The sequence below is a fragment of the Agelaius phoeniceus genome, chromosome 18 (assembly GCF_051311805.1).
Source record: "Agelaius phoeniceus isolate bAgePho1 chromosome 18, bAgePho1.hap1, whole genome shotgun sequence".
NCBI lineage: Eukaryota > Metazoa > Chordata > Aves > Passeriformes > Icteridae > Agelaius > Agelaius phoeniceus.
The window spans coordinates 10809239-10827308 of record NC_135282.1 but is presented as its reverse complement, the minus strand read 5'-3'; the positions used below and the strand labels follow the sequence as shown (position 1 = coordinate 10827308).

Genomic DNA, 18070 nt, shown 5'->3' with positions numbered 1-18070 from the left:
CTTTTTCATCTACAAATTGTATCTGTCACCTTTTTGTCACATTTTTCTCTCTTTGTCATCTTATAATGTTGGCCAACTTTGTTAATTTTGCGTAATTATTTGTCTTTCCTTGCATTTTAAATACTTTTATTTAGAACTGTCTGAAAATACAGACAACAAAACAGGCAGGGAAAATGTCTGAAACTTTGTGCTGCTGTGATTTTTGTTGTTGTTCTGCTTAATCCTGTGCAACACAGGTTACAGTTGCTCATGCATAAAATCTTAACTTAAAAAGTCTCACCAGTGCCAACCAGTGATGAGAGAGGATTTTAAAAACAGCTTAAAATTTGTGTTAGCTACATCCTCACGGTGCTTCACTTCTTATGCAAAAGCAGATTTCAAATAAAACATAAAGGATGACTAAGGGGATATTTTTAAATTTTTCATTTTACTTTGTTCACTTTGTACAATCAAATGTGAATAATGTTATGAAAGTGAAACAGCATTTTAATATTATTTTGGTCTCAAAATAGCATATTGTTTTTAGGTACAGGAATCAATGCATGTGGCACACTCACCGTGAATTGTGTCTAAATTTAGTAGGTGTCTTCAACAATCAACCAAAAATTCTAATGTTCAAGTCAGCTTTGTCATCTTGCTACTACATTTTCCTGAGTGTAACTTTTATTGGAGTGAGTCTGTGTTCTAGTTCTGATGTGAGTGCTTTTGCCTAAAGGGTGCTCTGGAATTATGACTGTTCCAAGGGTGAACTTGGTTATTTTTAGGAAGGTTAAACATCTGCATGTTCACCACAGAATCTTTTCCAAAAAAGCATTTTGTTTCTGAGCAAGAAATATCAGCAGAAATATAGATGGAGCCCAACAGAGTGTAATCTCTGCCTTCCCAGGGCACTTGGGTATTTTCAGACTGGTCTGTTGCCTAAAGTGCCTCTGGGATTACAGAAGGATATCGGGAGGATTTAGCTCTGCAGTATTTTTGTAGGTGGCTTGGAGACTTTGGAATCCAGAGCTGGGATGAAACCAAGCAGAGGTGCCAGATTAGGAGTGGTTATGGGGGACACAAGGATTATATTTGAAATGTTTCTAAGAGTCCATGTGTTTGCATTCTGGGTGGAAAAAAAAAAATTGATTGAGATCAGTTGATTGGAGAAAATTGTTCTCTATCAGTGTTAAACAGTTTTCTGGATTCAGAAATTTAAAAAATGGTACAGGTACAATATAGGATTTGGAGTAGAAAATTTAAGTTGTATGTAATGATTTTAAGTCTTTCCCATATATGTTTTATGTGTGTGGGAAAAAACCCTTGAGGTAAATTGTGCACGTTAAATGAATTAAAACTGAAATGACTTCAAAAAGAGGCTGACTTCTCTTTTATGATCTGTCTTACACCCTTGATTATACACAATACTGCCTTTAAAATGGATCCTGCCTGCCTAGTTTGAATGGCTAGATCAAAAGTCTTATGAAAATATGCTAATGTATTATGAAAATATTGATTGCTGAAACATTGCATTTCCAGCTCAGGGCTATTTTTCTCCCACAGCAGTTTCCAGGTGCTGCTTAGAGAACTGTGACATCCCCTTTCTAATTTTCTCAGTACATTTTGAATGTCCTTAGCTCTACACTCTTTTTTTTCCTTAAGCAGGAAAACTTCAGATTTTCAAATGTTTGTTCCTGTTCTAGTTTTCTGATATTGTTGACAAAACGGTAAATCTGCTTCTGGTGGGAGGCAATTTTTTAAATTAATGATACATAGGTGTTTTATGTACCCCTTGAGGATATCACAGCTCTCATGTGTACCTGCTGAAAGGTTTCTGTCTCTCCAGCTGTGTATTTGCTGGTGTGATAAGAGCTTGCTCCTCCCCACAAATACAGTTTAATTTCACTTGTTTGAATGTTGATAGTGGGAGACTGTTGCCAAGTTGAAAAGACTCTTTTGTTTGTTTGAAGTGTTTAAATCCGGTCACTCACTTTGATTTATGTTTTGGTACTCGCTCCATACATTACATGAAAATGTGAATTGAAACAGATGGTGAAGGATCAGCATTTAGGCTTCCAGCATGTACAATTTCCTGGAAAGCTGAGTCTTCTACTATGCCATCAGCAGCCTGTGTTCAAAACCACATCGTGTTTGTTTTATAGTAGCTCCTGGATGCCAGGCATATATTAAGTTGTTCTGAGCTACTGCTGCTGCATGGACATCCCCATTGAGCCCAGCAGTTCTGTGTTTTTCCTAAAAGAAATGAGCTGTTAATTCCCTAATCCTTGGGGAAATGATTTTAAGTTAATGTCAAAATTGGAGGCCATTGCCTCTGTGTGTTCAGAATTCCTACTGCAGTGTCTGTTCACTCTTTTCAAAGCAATCCTGTGAAGGATGGAAAGAATAGAAGTTAACCTGCCTTGCATTTATGTGATTTCCTTTCTATCCATGTGGTTGGAAGTGTCATGGTTTTTACCAGCTCCTGAAAAATCTGATGTGGCTGCTCCTGTCAGGGCTGGACTGTTTGTCTGGGTTCAGTTTATGCTGGTGGAGATGTAATCTGACTCTGCTGTGACATTTAATGAATATTGAGGGAAAAACTTCTTTTTAGAAGTGGATCTCTGCTCTGCTGTGCTGCAGTTTCTCTAGCCTAAAACACACATTAAAGAGTACAGCTTGAATTAATGAAATGTGTATTTAGAATGACTGGTGCAAATTAGTGGATGACCTGAAACAGGAGAGAACTTACTTTCCTATGTAATGTTATATCAATGCCTTTACCTAGAAATTTGCTTTTTAAAAGGCAACCATTTTGTCCAGTAAAATTAGTATTTTGGCTTTGTTTGGGATTTCTAATAGTTTTCAAGCCTGGCAATCTGTGGGTTTGCAGAATATTACAGACTCACCCTGTGTGTTGTGTGATGCTCATCTGGGGTGTGCATTTCAGTTCTGTGTTTGTAGGAGGAGGATGATGATGAAATGACAATATCTCTCTGATGAAACTAGTTCAGTTTTCAAGTGGCTGTAATTTGATGCTGGTCAAACAGAGATTTCATTTGCTCCTGGACATGAAGACTCCTGTACTTCAGTTTGTCCAAAAGGTTTTTGTGGTGCAATATTGAAGACATGACAGCTGCTGTTGAGAAAATTTGCTGTTAATAAGCATTTCAGCATTTGGAAGCCCAGCTCAGCATGTGAGATGCCTCTAATAATCTCTGAACACTATCATTTAATTAAACCTCTACTGTTTAGAATAAGTGAGTACAAAAGAGCAGTAGGACATGTTCTCCTTCTTTTTCTTGTTTCTCAAGACTGAAAGGAACATACTGGGTAATACATTTGGAACTGGTCCACTTGGTTTTTGTGTCCTTTGGGTTTTGGTGTCCCCTCCCCCCAAAAAGCACAGTGGGTGAAACTTGGAAGAACTGCCACTTCTTGTGTTGTCACTAGTGTTCCTGTGACTATGGAGATGTTAATTGGAAAAAGAAATTGGATTTGAGAGGCAGTTGGATCAGTTTACAGTTTGGTGTTGGGAAAGAGTGTAGGTTCCCTGGTGTAACACAATTTTAGGTCGTTTTAATCTCATAGTTCTTCCACTTAGTGTTTCCTTTTGCCTGTGGGTTTCTCCCCTTACTGTGTATTTTTCTAGACTAAATAAACTCAGTTCCTATCTCTTCTAGTCATCTTAGAAACTCTTCTCTGCACTCATCCCAGTGACAGGCCAATAATTCTGCTCACATTGAAACTAAATTTATATCCAAGCCTGCCTTCCCCCTCAGCAGTCCTCTCTCCCTTCTGTGCTGGACGGGCTGTGTGTGCTCCTACACCACATGACTCAAAAAAATGAAAATTGAGAGAACACCTCAGGGAAAAAAAAGTGTCTGTCCAAAGTACTGGCATTAATAGGTTCACTAGTATGGGGAAATCATAATGCTGATATTGTAAAACTGTAACTGACTTTTGTAGTGAATCATGTGCAGTTTTATCAAGGTAATTGCATTTGATCTGTTGATGTGTGTTTAGTGCCATGCTAACAATTGAAGCTCAAGTTCTGTTTGCTGCTTCATAATAGCCTGAGTCACCCCGTCCTTGGCACAGGTACCTGCTCTGCTTGGCTGTGTTTGTGTGTAGTCTCATCATGGTGCTTTATGCTCAGAAATTTTCTTCCTTGAATAAACACACATTTGCTTGTTTGGGTTGTCCTTCTGTGCTAAATAAAATAGTAATTTCTTCCCATTGATTAAGAGACTTAGTGGAGTGTGTCCTGTGCTTGAAGGTGTGAGTTGCATCAGAACAGGAGGAAATTCCCAGTTTTAAACTTAATTTCCCCCTTTGTACTGCCTCAGTTGTAACTGAACTAAGCATGGGAATTGTGGTGTGTTCAAATAGGCCTTTGTGCATTCTCTCTGGGTGGGATCCATTCAGCAGTGAAAAGCTGCTCTTTGACATATTGATAGTGTAGGCCCTAATTTATTTCCTGTTTAAAGGAGTTTAGTATTTGCAAAGAAGTTACCTTGCACTTGCTATTCAAAAAGCAAATTATGTTGCTTTTTTATTTTAGAATTTTATTTCTGGTTTTGTCAATAGCAGTGCATTATTCTTAAAAAACGAAGTACTGGAACTATGAAATATTATCATTACAATATTACAGGTGTGAGATTGTACTTCAAGCTTTTCATTCTAGCTCCATGGAAGTTTGGGTTTTTTGCTTTTGTTGTTTTGTTGGTTTTTCTTTTTAACCCCTTGGCTTTTCACTTACATACCCAAGCAGTAGGCGTGTTTCAGTCAGTGCTTCTGCTTCAAGGAAGAAAGGAAACATCCCTTACATCTTCTGGATTCACTGCTGGGAGTTCCTTCACTCACTTAAGGTCATTTTTGCCCTGCCAGCACTTTTTTCTTGTATTATCAGGAATAATGATAACACTTTCTGCTTTCTACTTCTTGTGCCTTTTGATCATGTTTGTGTGTTTGGAAAATAGACCAGTTCAACTTAGTTTGACTTCTGTGCCTGTGTCTGCCAAAGTCACCTGATACTCTTACAGAGCTTTGGGTCTATTACAGGCCCAAGGAGCTTCTTGGAGTTCCTGACATGAGCAAGTGTAGAGCTGAAGTCTTCCTATCCCTCTTTTCTAAATTTAGAAAAAGTTAAAGTCCAAGTGCCATGGTTTGAAAATACTCAAAAGTAAGGCTGTTGAATTTTATGAGCTTGTTTTGGTGTTCTCTGACTATTTCAGAGAGGTTGGATTTGGTTCTGTTTGTTTATTTTTCCTTAAGTGAAAACATAATTTATTGTGCTTGTAGACAGTGTTACAGAGCACACTGTCAGAGGTGGTACATGAATTGTTTGGCAATAACCTGCACAGTAAATATGAATCTTTAATTGTGAGGCAACATAGGAGATATTTGCTCACCACTGTCTTCCAGCTCCAGATGGAGCAGCAGCGAGGACTGGGACAAATATTTAACTCCAAATTACAGAAACTCCCATGTTTTCTCAGCTTCCAGCACAGGGTGCTCTGAGATGTGTTGGCTGGATGTAGAAGTGTGGTGTGGCAGCTGTGTTACCAGCACTGAGTCATGGCAGACATCACTTGTCAGCATTGGCACTGTGGTGCCAGCAGGGCTTCTGCAGGAGCAGCACCCTGAGAGCCCTTGGGGGAACTGGGGCTGGGGGCAGCAGCTCCTGGGCCACTGCAGGGCCTGGGGATTCCTCTGTGGGAGAGCCTGGGACTCCCTCTGCAAGGGAAATATTTTCTGCTATAAACTGGAGGTAGGGAGCATCCTCCTGTTCTGTATGATTATAGTCATTCTAATGCACTTTTCTGTTAAGTGTGGAAATTAGAGAGATCAAAACATAGATGGGAGCCTAGGGTGAAGATTCTAGGGAAGTTTTTATTTTTTTCCTGTGATTAGAATAAGTGCCAGAAAATGAAACCCAGCCCTGAGCAACCTTCTGTGTAATGCAGAGCTTTACCACCAAGTGATTGAAAACTCCAGGTTGCATATATGACTGGGATATAAATTAATACCTTTATCATCCAAAGAGGTCTTAGCCATCAAAATTGCAGAAAACTTTCCTGTGCCAAGGATAACCACTGACATTTCCACATGGCCCTTTGTGAAGCACGATGTTATTTGGATCAAGATTAGGCTGTGTAGCATAAAGCTGTAGACAGCTTGCACAGTGGTACTTTGTAGGCTTTAATTATGGTAACCACACCCTTGATTTGCCTTTTTTCCTGATGTAAAAAGGGCTGTTTTTTGAAAATTCATACAGTTGAAAGTGGTAATTTAGATAAAAGAGCTGTTTCAGCAAGTCTTTGGAGTAGGCTAAATATTGGACTGACCTTTGCAGAGTTCACTGGTCTGTTGGAATCTGAACATTTACATAAAGAAATATACTTGTGGCTCTGGCAAGAGAGGATTGTGTGCAGCAGATCTTGATTTGACCTCCTCTCTTCTCCCTCCTTCCAGTCCTCCTCTTGATTATTTGTGGAAGGTGGAAAGAGTTTTCTGTGTTTGAGGAAGGTCTCCCTGTGTGGTCAGTTCTTTCTTGTGGCTAAGCTGCAGCTCTCTGGCTATGTCAGATGTCTCATATATATATTTATGTGCATTGCCATAGTTATATGTTTACCTCTTGTTCTGACATTTGCTTGTTTTAATTTCCCACAAAAACATTGTATTCATACTTCTGTTTGGCACTTTTTATGATACTACAGCACAATTGGAATCTACCCTCTGCAGTAAACTCAAGTCTTTTGTAAGGCAGTAAACTATGAAGGCAGTTAAGGACAATACAGTTTCTTTAATTAGTTCAACAGATTGGTTTTTTATTTTTTCTCATCCTCAAACATCTTTTAAACAAGCTGATAGTTTGGCCCTTGCAAATGCAGAATGGCTGCTTCTTGCACCTCACTGAATAAATAATACCCTGTTTGTTGTTGATGCTGGGGTTTATTGTTAGTGCCTCGAGGTGTTGCACTGTGGTGGAGCTGTGCTGCTGGAGCAAAGCTGTCTGCAGTTCACTAGTGAAAACCCAATCTGAAAGGACTGAAATAGCACACAATATTATAAAATGTTATCATATATTGCAGCAACTACAGTACTTATGGTCTGTTTTGAAAATTAACCTAATTAAAGCAATGCTTACTTCTGCATGGGAGGTTGGGTACAGGGAGATAGGAAGGTTAGATTTGTTTAATTTATGTTAGCTCCAGCAAAGCTTGGATTACAGGTGTGTGAATTACACTGTGCTTAATGAGATCTATCTGTAAGCTGTTCCCAAAAGATTTTAGTCCCACCTTGTTCATGGCCACATCTTGACTCCTTTTCTCTTTGTGTCCCACCTGCTGGGTGTGCAGCTGCTGGCCTGGATCAAAGCTTCCTTCACAAAAACGGGGCTGTGATGGTTTTTTCTTCTTCTCCTGTCTGTGAATAAGTTTTAGTATCAAAATCCAAGCTAATTGTAGTGGCAGGTATTTGAAAAAGCAGGTTTTGTTTGCAAAACTCTTAATGCCCCTGAAGTCAGAGGTGAGGAAACTGAAGTTGATACAGTTTGCAGTGGAGCCTGTTGGGCTTTCCTTGCCTCAAGCTTTCCATTTTCAAACCAACAGAGGCAAATCCTATCATAAGCTGGAGTCCTTCAGATTAATTGTCAAGAAGGGATAAAAGTAAGAATAGTTTTAGGAAACAGAAGCAGGGCTGTGCCTTGGCCCAGCAGTTTGCTGGGGCTGGTCTGCACTAGGATGCCAGTGCTGTAGAAGTTGCCTGATCTGGTACAGCTCAGTTAAAACAGACATGACACAGTTAAGATATAAAATCAGGTAAAACATTTGCTACTAACAATCTCTGTGTCATGATATCAAATGTGTTTTTTCACATATTCTTCTTCAGTTTAACTAATTGAAATTATACTTCTCCTTCAGTGGAGCTCCCCTATTGCAGGCATCATTGTATAGATGTACTTTTCACATTTTCAAAATCCTGGTGATACAACTTCAAAATCTTGCTCCTGGAGAGGATTCCTTGGCTGGTGGTCACATATATTTGGCAGCAAAAGCGTGCTCTGCTTTTCATGGCTGCTTATTTTTTCTTTCTTTGAGAAAAAAAGGAGGGAAGGTTTCCAGATCTTTTTTCATTTGTCAAGTTTAGAGCAAAACTCTCGACCCAGTCTAAATCAACCACCCAACCAACCCTCCTCAATAACATAAAGAATGCCAAAAAGTATTTTGTGTGTGTATTTAGGTAAGAGACAAACATTAGGTATCCAGTGTGGAATAAAAAAAGGCAGTGTTTTCTGTGATAGCAATGTCAAAGACAATCCTATGATTTTTGGATCTATATTTTAGTTCAGGCTGCTTCATACTCAGCTATGTGTGTCCAGTACAACTTATTTGAAGCTATACTGGTTAATTTTTCTCCATTAACTGCTGATTGCAAATTTTGCTCCCAAATATCCTGTTGACTCTGGTTCCACTGGAGCTCTGGGGGCATCAGGAGCTGAAAATATTTTTGAGCTATGTCTGCACTATCCTGTGTTGCTTGGGAATAATGCTGCTTTGCATGACTGGAGCATTGTTGTGCTTCCATGCAGGGACTGGAGGTTGTGCTCCCATTCCTGCAAGGAAATGAGTGCACCAAGCAGAATGTGAAATCTGGAAATCTTCCAGTGGCTGTAATTCCAAAAAGCTGTGAAACATGTTATTCTTTGTTCTGTGGCAAACAGTCGGGTGAGCCAAAGGAGTAGCTCGGAGAATGTTTTTAACAGAATTTGGGTTTTTTTCAAGACTGTGCCTCCTGATGCCTTTCTGGATACTTCAATTTCCTCTCAAAGTGAGCTCAGAGGAGTGTTTGCTCTTAGCAATTTAGTTGGGAGCTTAGAATTTGGTTTTGCAGAGATAGTTTAGGAAATCAGCTTTCTGGAAAGAATAGAGGAGGTGCTTGGGATTTAAAATTGTATGGGTAGGAAAAAATATATGTATGGTATTTAATAGTGTGAAAATGTTGTTCTGGGAGCTCTGCCTGGTAAACAGCAGAATTGTTCTCTGGTTACAGTTTGAAATGCCTGCCCAAGCCCTAACAGGCTGTGTAGGAAAGTCTGCTTTTAGTGAGACATCCCATATTACTCTTTCCTCTTTGTTTTGTTTTGTTTCACTTTAGACTTGTTTTATTTTCTGACATAACCCATGTTTCCATGAATTACTCATACTTAGCATGACAATGAGATCTGCATGTGACAATGAGATGAAATTGTAAACTCACTGTAGAAAACAAGCTATTCCTTTAACAGAAGCAAAGCCATAGCAATTTGCTCTCTTTCCTATGAATCACACTAAAGAATAGAAGAGTCCTGAGATATGTTTACAGCTGTGGGTGCCATGACTTCACACTTAAAATTATACCTTTAACTCTTACACTCAGATTTAACTTTGGTTTGGCAGCAAGCCTAATGGAGGCTCTTAAATATGGATATATCTTACACATGTAAGGCAGCTGAAAGAGGCTTTTTAGTCATACCCTTGACCTGGAATCCAGTAAAGGAAAAAAGCAGTATTAGTTTTACCTATGGAGTGAGTCCACCCCCAGCCAAAATGAGTATTTGTGCAATTAGCTGTAATTGATCTTCATGTCCATGGCAGTGCTCTTCTTTCATGTGCCCTAGGACTGTGCTCTGGAGTCCTTGAGTTTGATTTGTGCTCTTAATAAATAATTCTACAGTGGCAGCTCACAAGTGCCAGGTACATGAGCATCAGAAATAAATTGCTCTTAGCAATGAAGTGCCTTAATCACTGAGTTACCACACACTCTTTTTAAGGAATAAAATAGTAGAATGTTTTAAAAGCTTACAAAGCAGGTAGATTCAGGAAAATATTTTCCTCATGAGTGGCACATTCTTGCATGATCCAAAAAAGCCCCAGTCCTTGGGGCAGTGCAGGAGTGGAGGGTGAATGTTGTTTTCCATGTGGAGGTAATGGCTATAAAAACCTGCTGTGGGGCAGAGGAAGTGCAGGAATACTCTTCAGCTTGCTTCAAGTTTACCAACTGCTATTTCTTGACTTTCTGTTTTTCTGTTGCTAAGACAATCACTGATGGAATAAACACACTAAAAATGCTTTGAAATACATGAAACCCTTGGGAGGAAGGGAGTGGAAATTTACTCCATCCTTGATTTTGACATTGAACACCAGATTTCCAGCAGAAGTTGATTGTTCTGATTTGGTTTAATGGTTTTTTGGGCACTTTTTTTTTGTGTTTTGTTTTTAATTATATTGGGGACTTTTAAAATTTCCCTTTGAAGGAGTTGCCCATCAGGTGAGAAAGGACCCTCATGCTGAATGTGTGCCCTCAGCAAGTTCTGGAATGAATGCTGAGTACAGAGCAGGGAGGGAGAGGCAGAGGGAGGTGCCCTGTCATCACTGTTCCAGTGCTGGGACCTGCCTCTGGGGAAGTTTCTTTTGAAGAGGGTTGGGGTGCATGTTGTGCTGGGTGTGGATTAGTGTCACCTTGTGAGAGACAGGGGACATTTGATTATAAGGGTGGTATTTGAAATGCAAGTGAAAAGTACCACATTGATTGGGTAAATAGTCATGGATTTCATGTGGGCTGAAGAATATTTGAAGTTTTGTGTGGTCACTTCTCAAGCAGCCACATCCTTCAGAAACTGAAATGTGTGAGTGGAAATATCCATTCATGTTTGGATCCACTTTACCCCAGATGTGGATAGTATGAAAAGCTCTCCATGAGTTTTGAAAAGGACTTTTTAAAGGAGAAAAATTGTGGACAGAAATTGTAGCCAGAAAGAATTACATCACATGTCAAGAAAGTCCCTTAATTTTTCACCAATTAGTTTTTTAACAACAGATGAGGTAAGCACCTATCATGACTGATTGTCTCTCCCCAGAGTAAGATCAGTGAATTAAATTATCTCCTTACATTCCCAGTGTGGATTTGTGGCTCTGTGATGTCTGCAAGTTGTAGATTTGGTCCCATTAAACACAGCAACAACTTTTCTATTTTAATCCATCTGTACTCGAGCCTATCTAGCACGCTCACCATCCTTTTATAGTCTTGTTTTCCTCAATCTTGTGAACTCTTGGATGTTTTGATCACTGATTTAAAAAAATACATGATGAAATGCAATCTCTCTTCATGTGAGCTTTAGTGAACTTAGTTCATCTGCTGCACTTTCCAAGTCATTGTGATTTATTTGTTGCTCTATTATTTGCATTCTTGTATAGGTACAGTAAGTGTGCAGGGAAGGTTTGTCTTGCTGCTGTTACAGCAGCTTTTGTATGAGAATTATTCATGTCCAAGGCCTTGAGTGTCCATTGCTATGGAAACCTCAGGGCACAGGCCCCTCATTGCCCCTTTGGCAGAATTCTTCATTTCTCTTGTACCTGGGAGTCAGGAGTGATATTTACTCATCTATGGGCTGAATTTTTATGATCATACATTTAGTAGGCATCTTGTGCAAACAGGAGTTTTTATTCCAAATACATAAAACTTGCCTAATATTTTGAGCAATAATTCTGGGGTACTGAAGCTAATGCTGCCACTGAAAAGTCTTTTCTCTTTGATTTTATGGCCAGAGATGTGCTAGATCAAGAGTCTGAATCACTTGAGAAACTTTCCCATTTGTTCTTCATTATTATTCAGAGGCAGGCTCCTCAGTCTGGTTTTGTGTGTGGTTTTACAGATGGTTATGCAGAGATGAGATGAAGAAGAAGGGGTGATTGGAAAAGGTGAGAAGTTGTTTTTGTGATGGCTGTGTTGGCTTGTGGTCATTTCAGATTGCCCATGACAGGAGGGGAGTGCTCTGCCCTGTCATCTGGAGATCCCTTTGCTTCCTAGTTTGGGTCTTCATTGAACAAATTCAGATTGCAGGTTCTTACTGCTCAGCACAAAGGGCAGAAAGAATCCCCAGACTTGGCCTGAGGTTTCCTGCTGGAGGTTTGGAAGGAAGGAGTTTGTTATCCAGAAACTGCTTGTCTTTTGTGATAAGGAAGAGCTGAAACATGAAAAGCAGTGCTTGTATTGCCTGGGTGATTTTCTCCAGTGGAAATACAAAGAAAAAAACCCAGAAGGTCCATAATAGGAAAAGAGTAGGCAGATGGCAGAGACCTTGTAGGGTGAATGTCCACAAAGACAGGTGAGCTTGGACCTGGAGGGACAGGGGTAAAGAGCTTGACCTGCAGCTGCTGATTCAGAGACAAGAGCTTCCAAGTGTCTCCAGTGTGGTGCCATTACTGTTGTTGTGGCAGCTTTGATGAGCTGGATACCATCTTCCCTGGCTGGGAATGAAGTGGGTCTGTGTTCCCTTGGGAATACAGAAGTTATTCATTGTTTCCCAGAAGAGAGGAGAGTGCTGCTTGGCACACCAGCTCTCAGATATTTTGCATGGTTTCTGCTGGGGAGTGCTGGTGTGTCCCAGTGGGCACCCCTGGAGCTGTTCTGTAGGTAAAGGTCTATGGAGCACTCTGTGCCAGGCTGGCCAGCCCTGCTGGGATTGTTGTGTGCACAATGCTCTCACTGTCAGGCTCTGGAGCAGACACACAGAATATGGCATGGAACAGTGCTTGCTGTGTCTCTGCCTTGGCATGCCTTAGCAGGCTCTGTGTTCTGAGCCTTGCCCATGAAGCTGCCAGAAATAGATGCCTAATGGCAGAGAATTTATGAAAATTGATCTCAGCCATGTAAAGATGCAGGTTCAGAGTGAGAGCTCAGGTTATAGAAGTCACCTCTCAGCAGCTGGCTGAGAAAATGGTCTGAAGGCACCAGAGTGCTTGGCTTTATTAAGTACTAGGGTGTGATAATTAATTACTTGTTACTTAACTAAGGAAGAATCTGATAGATTTATTAATAGTGATTCTTAAACCAGCTTCCTTACATGGATGTTGAATTTCAGGTGTGGTAGTGCAAGAATCCTGAAAAATGTATTTCCTTGGGAAAACCCATGTTGTCTTTGTACTTTGAGCAGTGTTCTGCACATGTGCTGGAGTTTGGAAATGAGCTGGGAGTTGTTCTTGTAACATGACACACAGGTGAACTGCACTGCAGTCAGTCTTCAAAAGAGCCTTTAGCATGGCCTTATCCAGTATTCATTTTCAGATTGAGGATGAAGAATAATATCTTCTTTGTAGATTGTCGTGTTGTAAGCACTGAGAATTGCATCTAAAATCAGTATTTAAGTTAAAGGATAACTGTGCACAAGCTTGGTACAGGCATTTTCTGTGCATAAGTTCCCATTACTTGTTCCAAGATTGAAGAGTTTTACAGAAATACCTTGCTAGAAGGAAGCTGGTTTCATTTTTATATGTGCAGTGGAAAGCTGCTTAAATGTGACTGCAGCTTCTGGAAACTGTCATTGGTGTGGGTTCTGGCTTTGGCTGATGCCATTTGAGAGGAACATGGCACTGAGGCTGTTTGGCTCTGAGAACATATGAGCTTGCATACTTGAAATATGCCTGTAGGAGAATCCTGTTATGTGCATGTGGAACCTGGCTTGCAGAAGGTTATTTAAATTTCAGTTAAAATTACAAATTGGTTTGCAAGATACTGGCATTTTGAATAATATTAAAATTTGGAAGTAATCTTACCTTTTGATTCTTTCTTGTGATAGTCATTTGCTTGTTACCTCTAACCTAGAGTAATGTGTTAGGAAGTATTTATTTGGGATCAAGGATTTTTAGTCTCTTAAAGAATTGTCCATCCAGTCAGTGGTTAGGATTTTAGGAAGCAGCTCTGGTTTCCAGTCTTGTACAATACCTTAAATAATGTAGGGAAATGTAATGTTTAAAAGATGTGAGGTTTTATTAGAGTGAGATTCACTTTGGCATTGTAAAATTATCCTTCAAGTTTGCTTGTGGGTTCCTTGTGTTGGAAACTTTGGATGGAATGTGGCCGTGCCCGAGCTGCTCCCTTGGTTCAGCCTGCCACACTCTGTGTGCTGTGCCTTATTTGTCTCCAGCTGCCTGAGGAGGAAGGGAGGTGTGACTGCATCTCCCTGGCCTGTTTGCTGCAATATCAGAATATGGATTTCCCCAGTCCTGGTAGCAACACTGAGCTTTTAGGTTGTCCTGTTACAAGATCTCTCTGGGGGGTGCTCAGGGAACATCTCTGTCTGTGATGAGTTCCCAATTACTCTGTTGCACTTCACTTGTGTAGCATGGAAGGATTTAATTCTCATTTCTGCCTTGCCCACAATCAGCAGGTTGCAGGCCTGAGCACCAGTGCAGGCTGTCAGCAGGGCTGGGATGTGTTAGATCATTGTTTTACACGGGTTTGCATTTCTGCAGTTCCTTCATCCAACCAGAGGGCTCTCAGTTTTAATACAAAACTGATGGATTATGCACAGGGCTGATCCATGCTCCATCTATCATCTCTATTTTATCCTTTTATGAATCTTTTTAGCATTTACACTGTTGTATTGACTGACATTTAAAATTATGACAAAACAGCATTTTAATTATCATAGCTTCCAGTGTTGTCACTGAATGAAGAATTATGTAGAAAACATTGTTCATCTCAAAAATATTTGCTGATTTGTGAAGATAAAATTTTATGAACATAAGTTAATAAAATTCAGTGCATAACCCTGGCCTTGTTTAATCCATTCTGAAATTCCATTAATTTTGTTTTTCTCATAAATGTGGAGTTTCTGAATATTTTAATAGACGAGTTCCACTATTTATTCTCAAATCCAAACAATGCAAAGCTTTCCTTTCCCTTTGTGCAAGGCTGGCTGAGGGGATGCTTCCCTCTGAAACCAGAGCTGGAAACAGGACACAAACCCAGTGTGATTGTCCTCAGGCTGTCTCCTTTGGTGTGAGTTCAGCTGTAACCATGGCATGAATGTGCTGTGAACTGTATTGTGTATAACCTGGACATTTGTATGTGCACTGGTTGTAAGTGCTGAGTTATTACATTGCATGCATTTGCAATTCACTATATTGATCTTCATGGATGCTTTTCAGGGCTCTATTCCACAGCCTGGCACTAAAGGTCATACATACAAAGAAAATGCAATACTTAAAGCTTAAGATTGTCTTTATGTGTGGGCCAGCATTATGAGCAAAGAAGATACCTGTTTTTCACTTTTAATGTGGAGATATGTGGAAGTTGTTCATGGTAATTAACCAAAGCAGTTTCTAATTTCTTAAAAGCTTATTGCACAAGTATATAATTCCATCTAGAAGAGGCAGTCTGTATTTCAGTGATGTTTAGTATTGAGTTTCTGTAGTAGAAGATTCACATTTGTGTTTATATATTAAACAAAAGTGTTTTAAATTGTGTGTCTAGTGGTTTGGTAATTATCTCTAAATTGCTTTTGAATTGGGAATGGGATGAGTGTTTCTTTAACTGTCTCGTATCTTCAGTTTTTATTTGCTCAGTGGTACTTAATTTGGAACAATCATGTAATTCAATTATCTTTGTTCCGTATCCATAGCCTTGCTGAAATTAGGCTTTTTGGTTGGTTTCAGAAATATTCAGTTATGTCTTTTGTAGGATAAGACTAATGCAATTATCATAGAGTATTTTTCTTGTTCTTTTCCATTACTTTAGTACAAGTTATGGAAAACCTGTTGGGAGTTGCAGAGTGACTCCCAGAGCCTCTCCTTGCCTGCTGTGCCCCTGCCAGCACAGGGGCCTCTGCTGCATTAATGTTCATATTTCATGCTTTAAACACAGTGTGTTACATTAGGAAGTCAGGCAGATAAAGCTGGGTTTGAAATGTCCATCACTAATCCTGCATTGAGTGATCTGCAAGATGGAATAGGGAGGTGATTGTGTGTAGTTTAATAAATGCATGTTGCTGCTTGTTGTGAGCTTTGGGGGGTTCTTTTATTTGTTTGGGGTTTTCCCCCCAGCTAAGGGAGCCTTGGCTGCCATATTGCCACTCTGAAGATGTGAGAAGGGTTATGGAAAGCAGGTTCCTGTTATTGATGTGCAGGTCTTGCAGTAGCTGCAATTGAAGTGATTTTAATGAGTTTGAGGAAAAACCCCTGAATCTGATGACTTCAGAATAAATTACCACAAGGCTTTTGAGTTGTCCTTCTTTGGCTGTGCAGGTTTTTCATGCTGCAGCCCTGAATATAATGAGTGAATTCACAAGCTACAGGTTTTGTGTTCTAGATGAGACAAGAACGTCAGAGGGAGCAGCCATGATTTGTCATCCAGTTCTGTATTTGTATTCAAATAAGAAAAAGAATTAGCAAATGGACACTCACAATGACAAACCTGCCTTCTTTTTCCTCATTCCAGGGCATATTCCCTTGTGGATTCCAGTCAAGTGTCTACCTTCCTGATTTCTATTCTCCTCATAGTCTATGGCAGTTTCAGGTAAGATTTTCTTTTTAAGGTTCTGCACGGTTTTTATTTTTCAAGTAAAAATATTGCAAGTGACTGAATACAGTTTATGCCTTTTTGTTTCATTGTATCTTTGTCAGACATAGCCAACATAAAAATTATTTGCTTCTGAGAAGGAAATGGAAAAGGAAGAAATAATAGCGAGCTGGGTTTCTGAAAGATGTAAATGTCGTGGTACAAGCACATATAAGATGACTTAAAAGTCAGTCCTTGAGGACAGCTCTGTAAAATCATATTTTAGAGAGTAGAAAAGGATTGTTGAGACAGATAGAAGGTAATGTTGTGGATAGCAGAGTTTTCTCCATCAGCCAGTGGTGGTAGATTGGGAATGCTCTCCTGTGGAGCAGCAATCCCTGGGTCCCACTGCTGTTTGCTCCAGTGTCAGTGACAGCTTCATGGAGAAATGGGAAACACTGCCAGTGTTCAATTCCAGCAGAGCATCTGAGAGCTGCTGCACGATGAGTCTGAGTCTTCAAAAATCAAATCTGCCTCATTTTAGGAGACTTGAGTATTGTTCAGAGAAAACTCAATTATCCTTTTAGACTTGCCTGCTGTATTACACAATCTGTTTTACTGTAATGGCACCTAAGGAATGAGGCTCATACTGAAATATTGAAGTAATATAATTACAATATGAAAGTATTTTATTTAAACTTAAATACAGCATGGTTTTCTTTCTGCTTCTTGAAGAACATGGCTTCATTTCACAGCTCTGTGATAAAAGGCCTTGTACTCACTACGGAGTCTCTGAACTGCTGTGAGTATTCCTGAAATAGATGATAGCTGTGCTCATCCATATGATGTAAGCTGCAGCTGGTTTAGGATAAGAGGTTTCATATCACTACTGTAAGTTAATAAAGTCATATAATGAAAGAGCCAATTTTTTTGCAAGAGCTGTCTGTTGTTGTTAGCAAGCGTTAGGTAACAGCACTGCTGGTGAATTAAAATAGAAGGCTTTAGGAAAACAAAATCTAGAGATGATCAGAATAAAAAAGTAATCTAAGGTTGGATTTGTTTAGCTTTTTCTTCAAGTTTTGAGTCAGATTAGCATATAGTCAAGGAACTAATTAAATTTTTAACTGTTTGAATTTATGCTATTGTGTAAAAGGAACTATGCATCTGGCTGCAAGAAGCAATAGCATTTATTAAAATTCAGTTATGAAAACATAGTGCAATATAAAACAGCAGGAGTGTGTGAGCTTCAATGGCTTCTTTCTTGGAGCTCCTTGCCCTTCAGAATTTTCCCCTGCTGTTTGCCATCCTCTTCCTATTGGTACCTACACATGCCCTTAGCATTTTGTCCTATACTTTACATTTAAAACTACTCATGTAGCAAGGACTGTGAACTCCAGAGCAATCTGACTCAGGGATGGAGTAGTGGGATGGTGATGGATACAAACCACTGAGGAAATGTCTTGTTTTAGTCTTTTGCCTTTGTGTGTATCCTGAAGACCCCACCATGTGAGTTACAGACCAAAATAGGGTCCCAGAGTTTTAAAATTACTTTCCTAATTCATCTCCTATATGTGGTTCCTTTAGCAGGGGTCTGAGCTGAAACCCACAGTTATGTTGGGGACTTGGACAAACTCTGATTCTCTTTGATCAGAGACTGAGGTCCAAAGCAGTTTTTTACAGAAAATTGTGCAGTGGTGTTTACAAACGGGTCTGAAATACAATTAAATTATTTAAGAAATTGAAGTGTGGTAGTAAGTTACAAAATTATATT

At 39.6% G+C, this 18070-nt stretch overlaps 1 protein-coding gene across 1 annotated transcript in view; it reads left to right on the top strand.

The window, feature by feature from the left end:
* The window catches only part of SPPL3 (signal peptide peptidase like 3), a 55983-nt gene that overhangs the window by 16360 nt on the left and 21553 nt on the right, over positions 1–18070 (top strand). The window contains exon 2 of the mRNA XM_054645541.2: positions 16240–16317. Coding sequence (XP_054501516.1) covers positions 16240–16317 — 78 coding nt within the window. The remainder of the gene's footprint in view (positions 1–16239; positions 16318–18070) is intronic.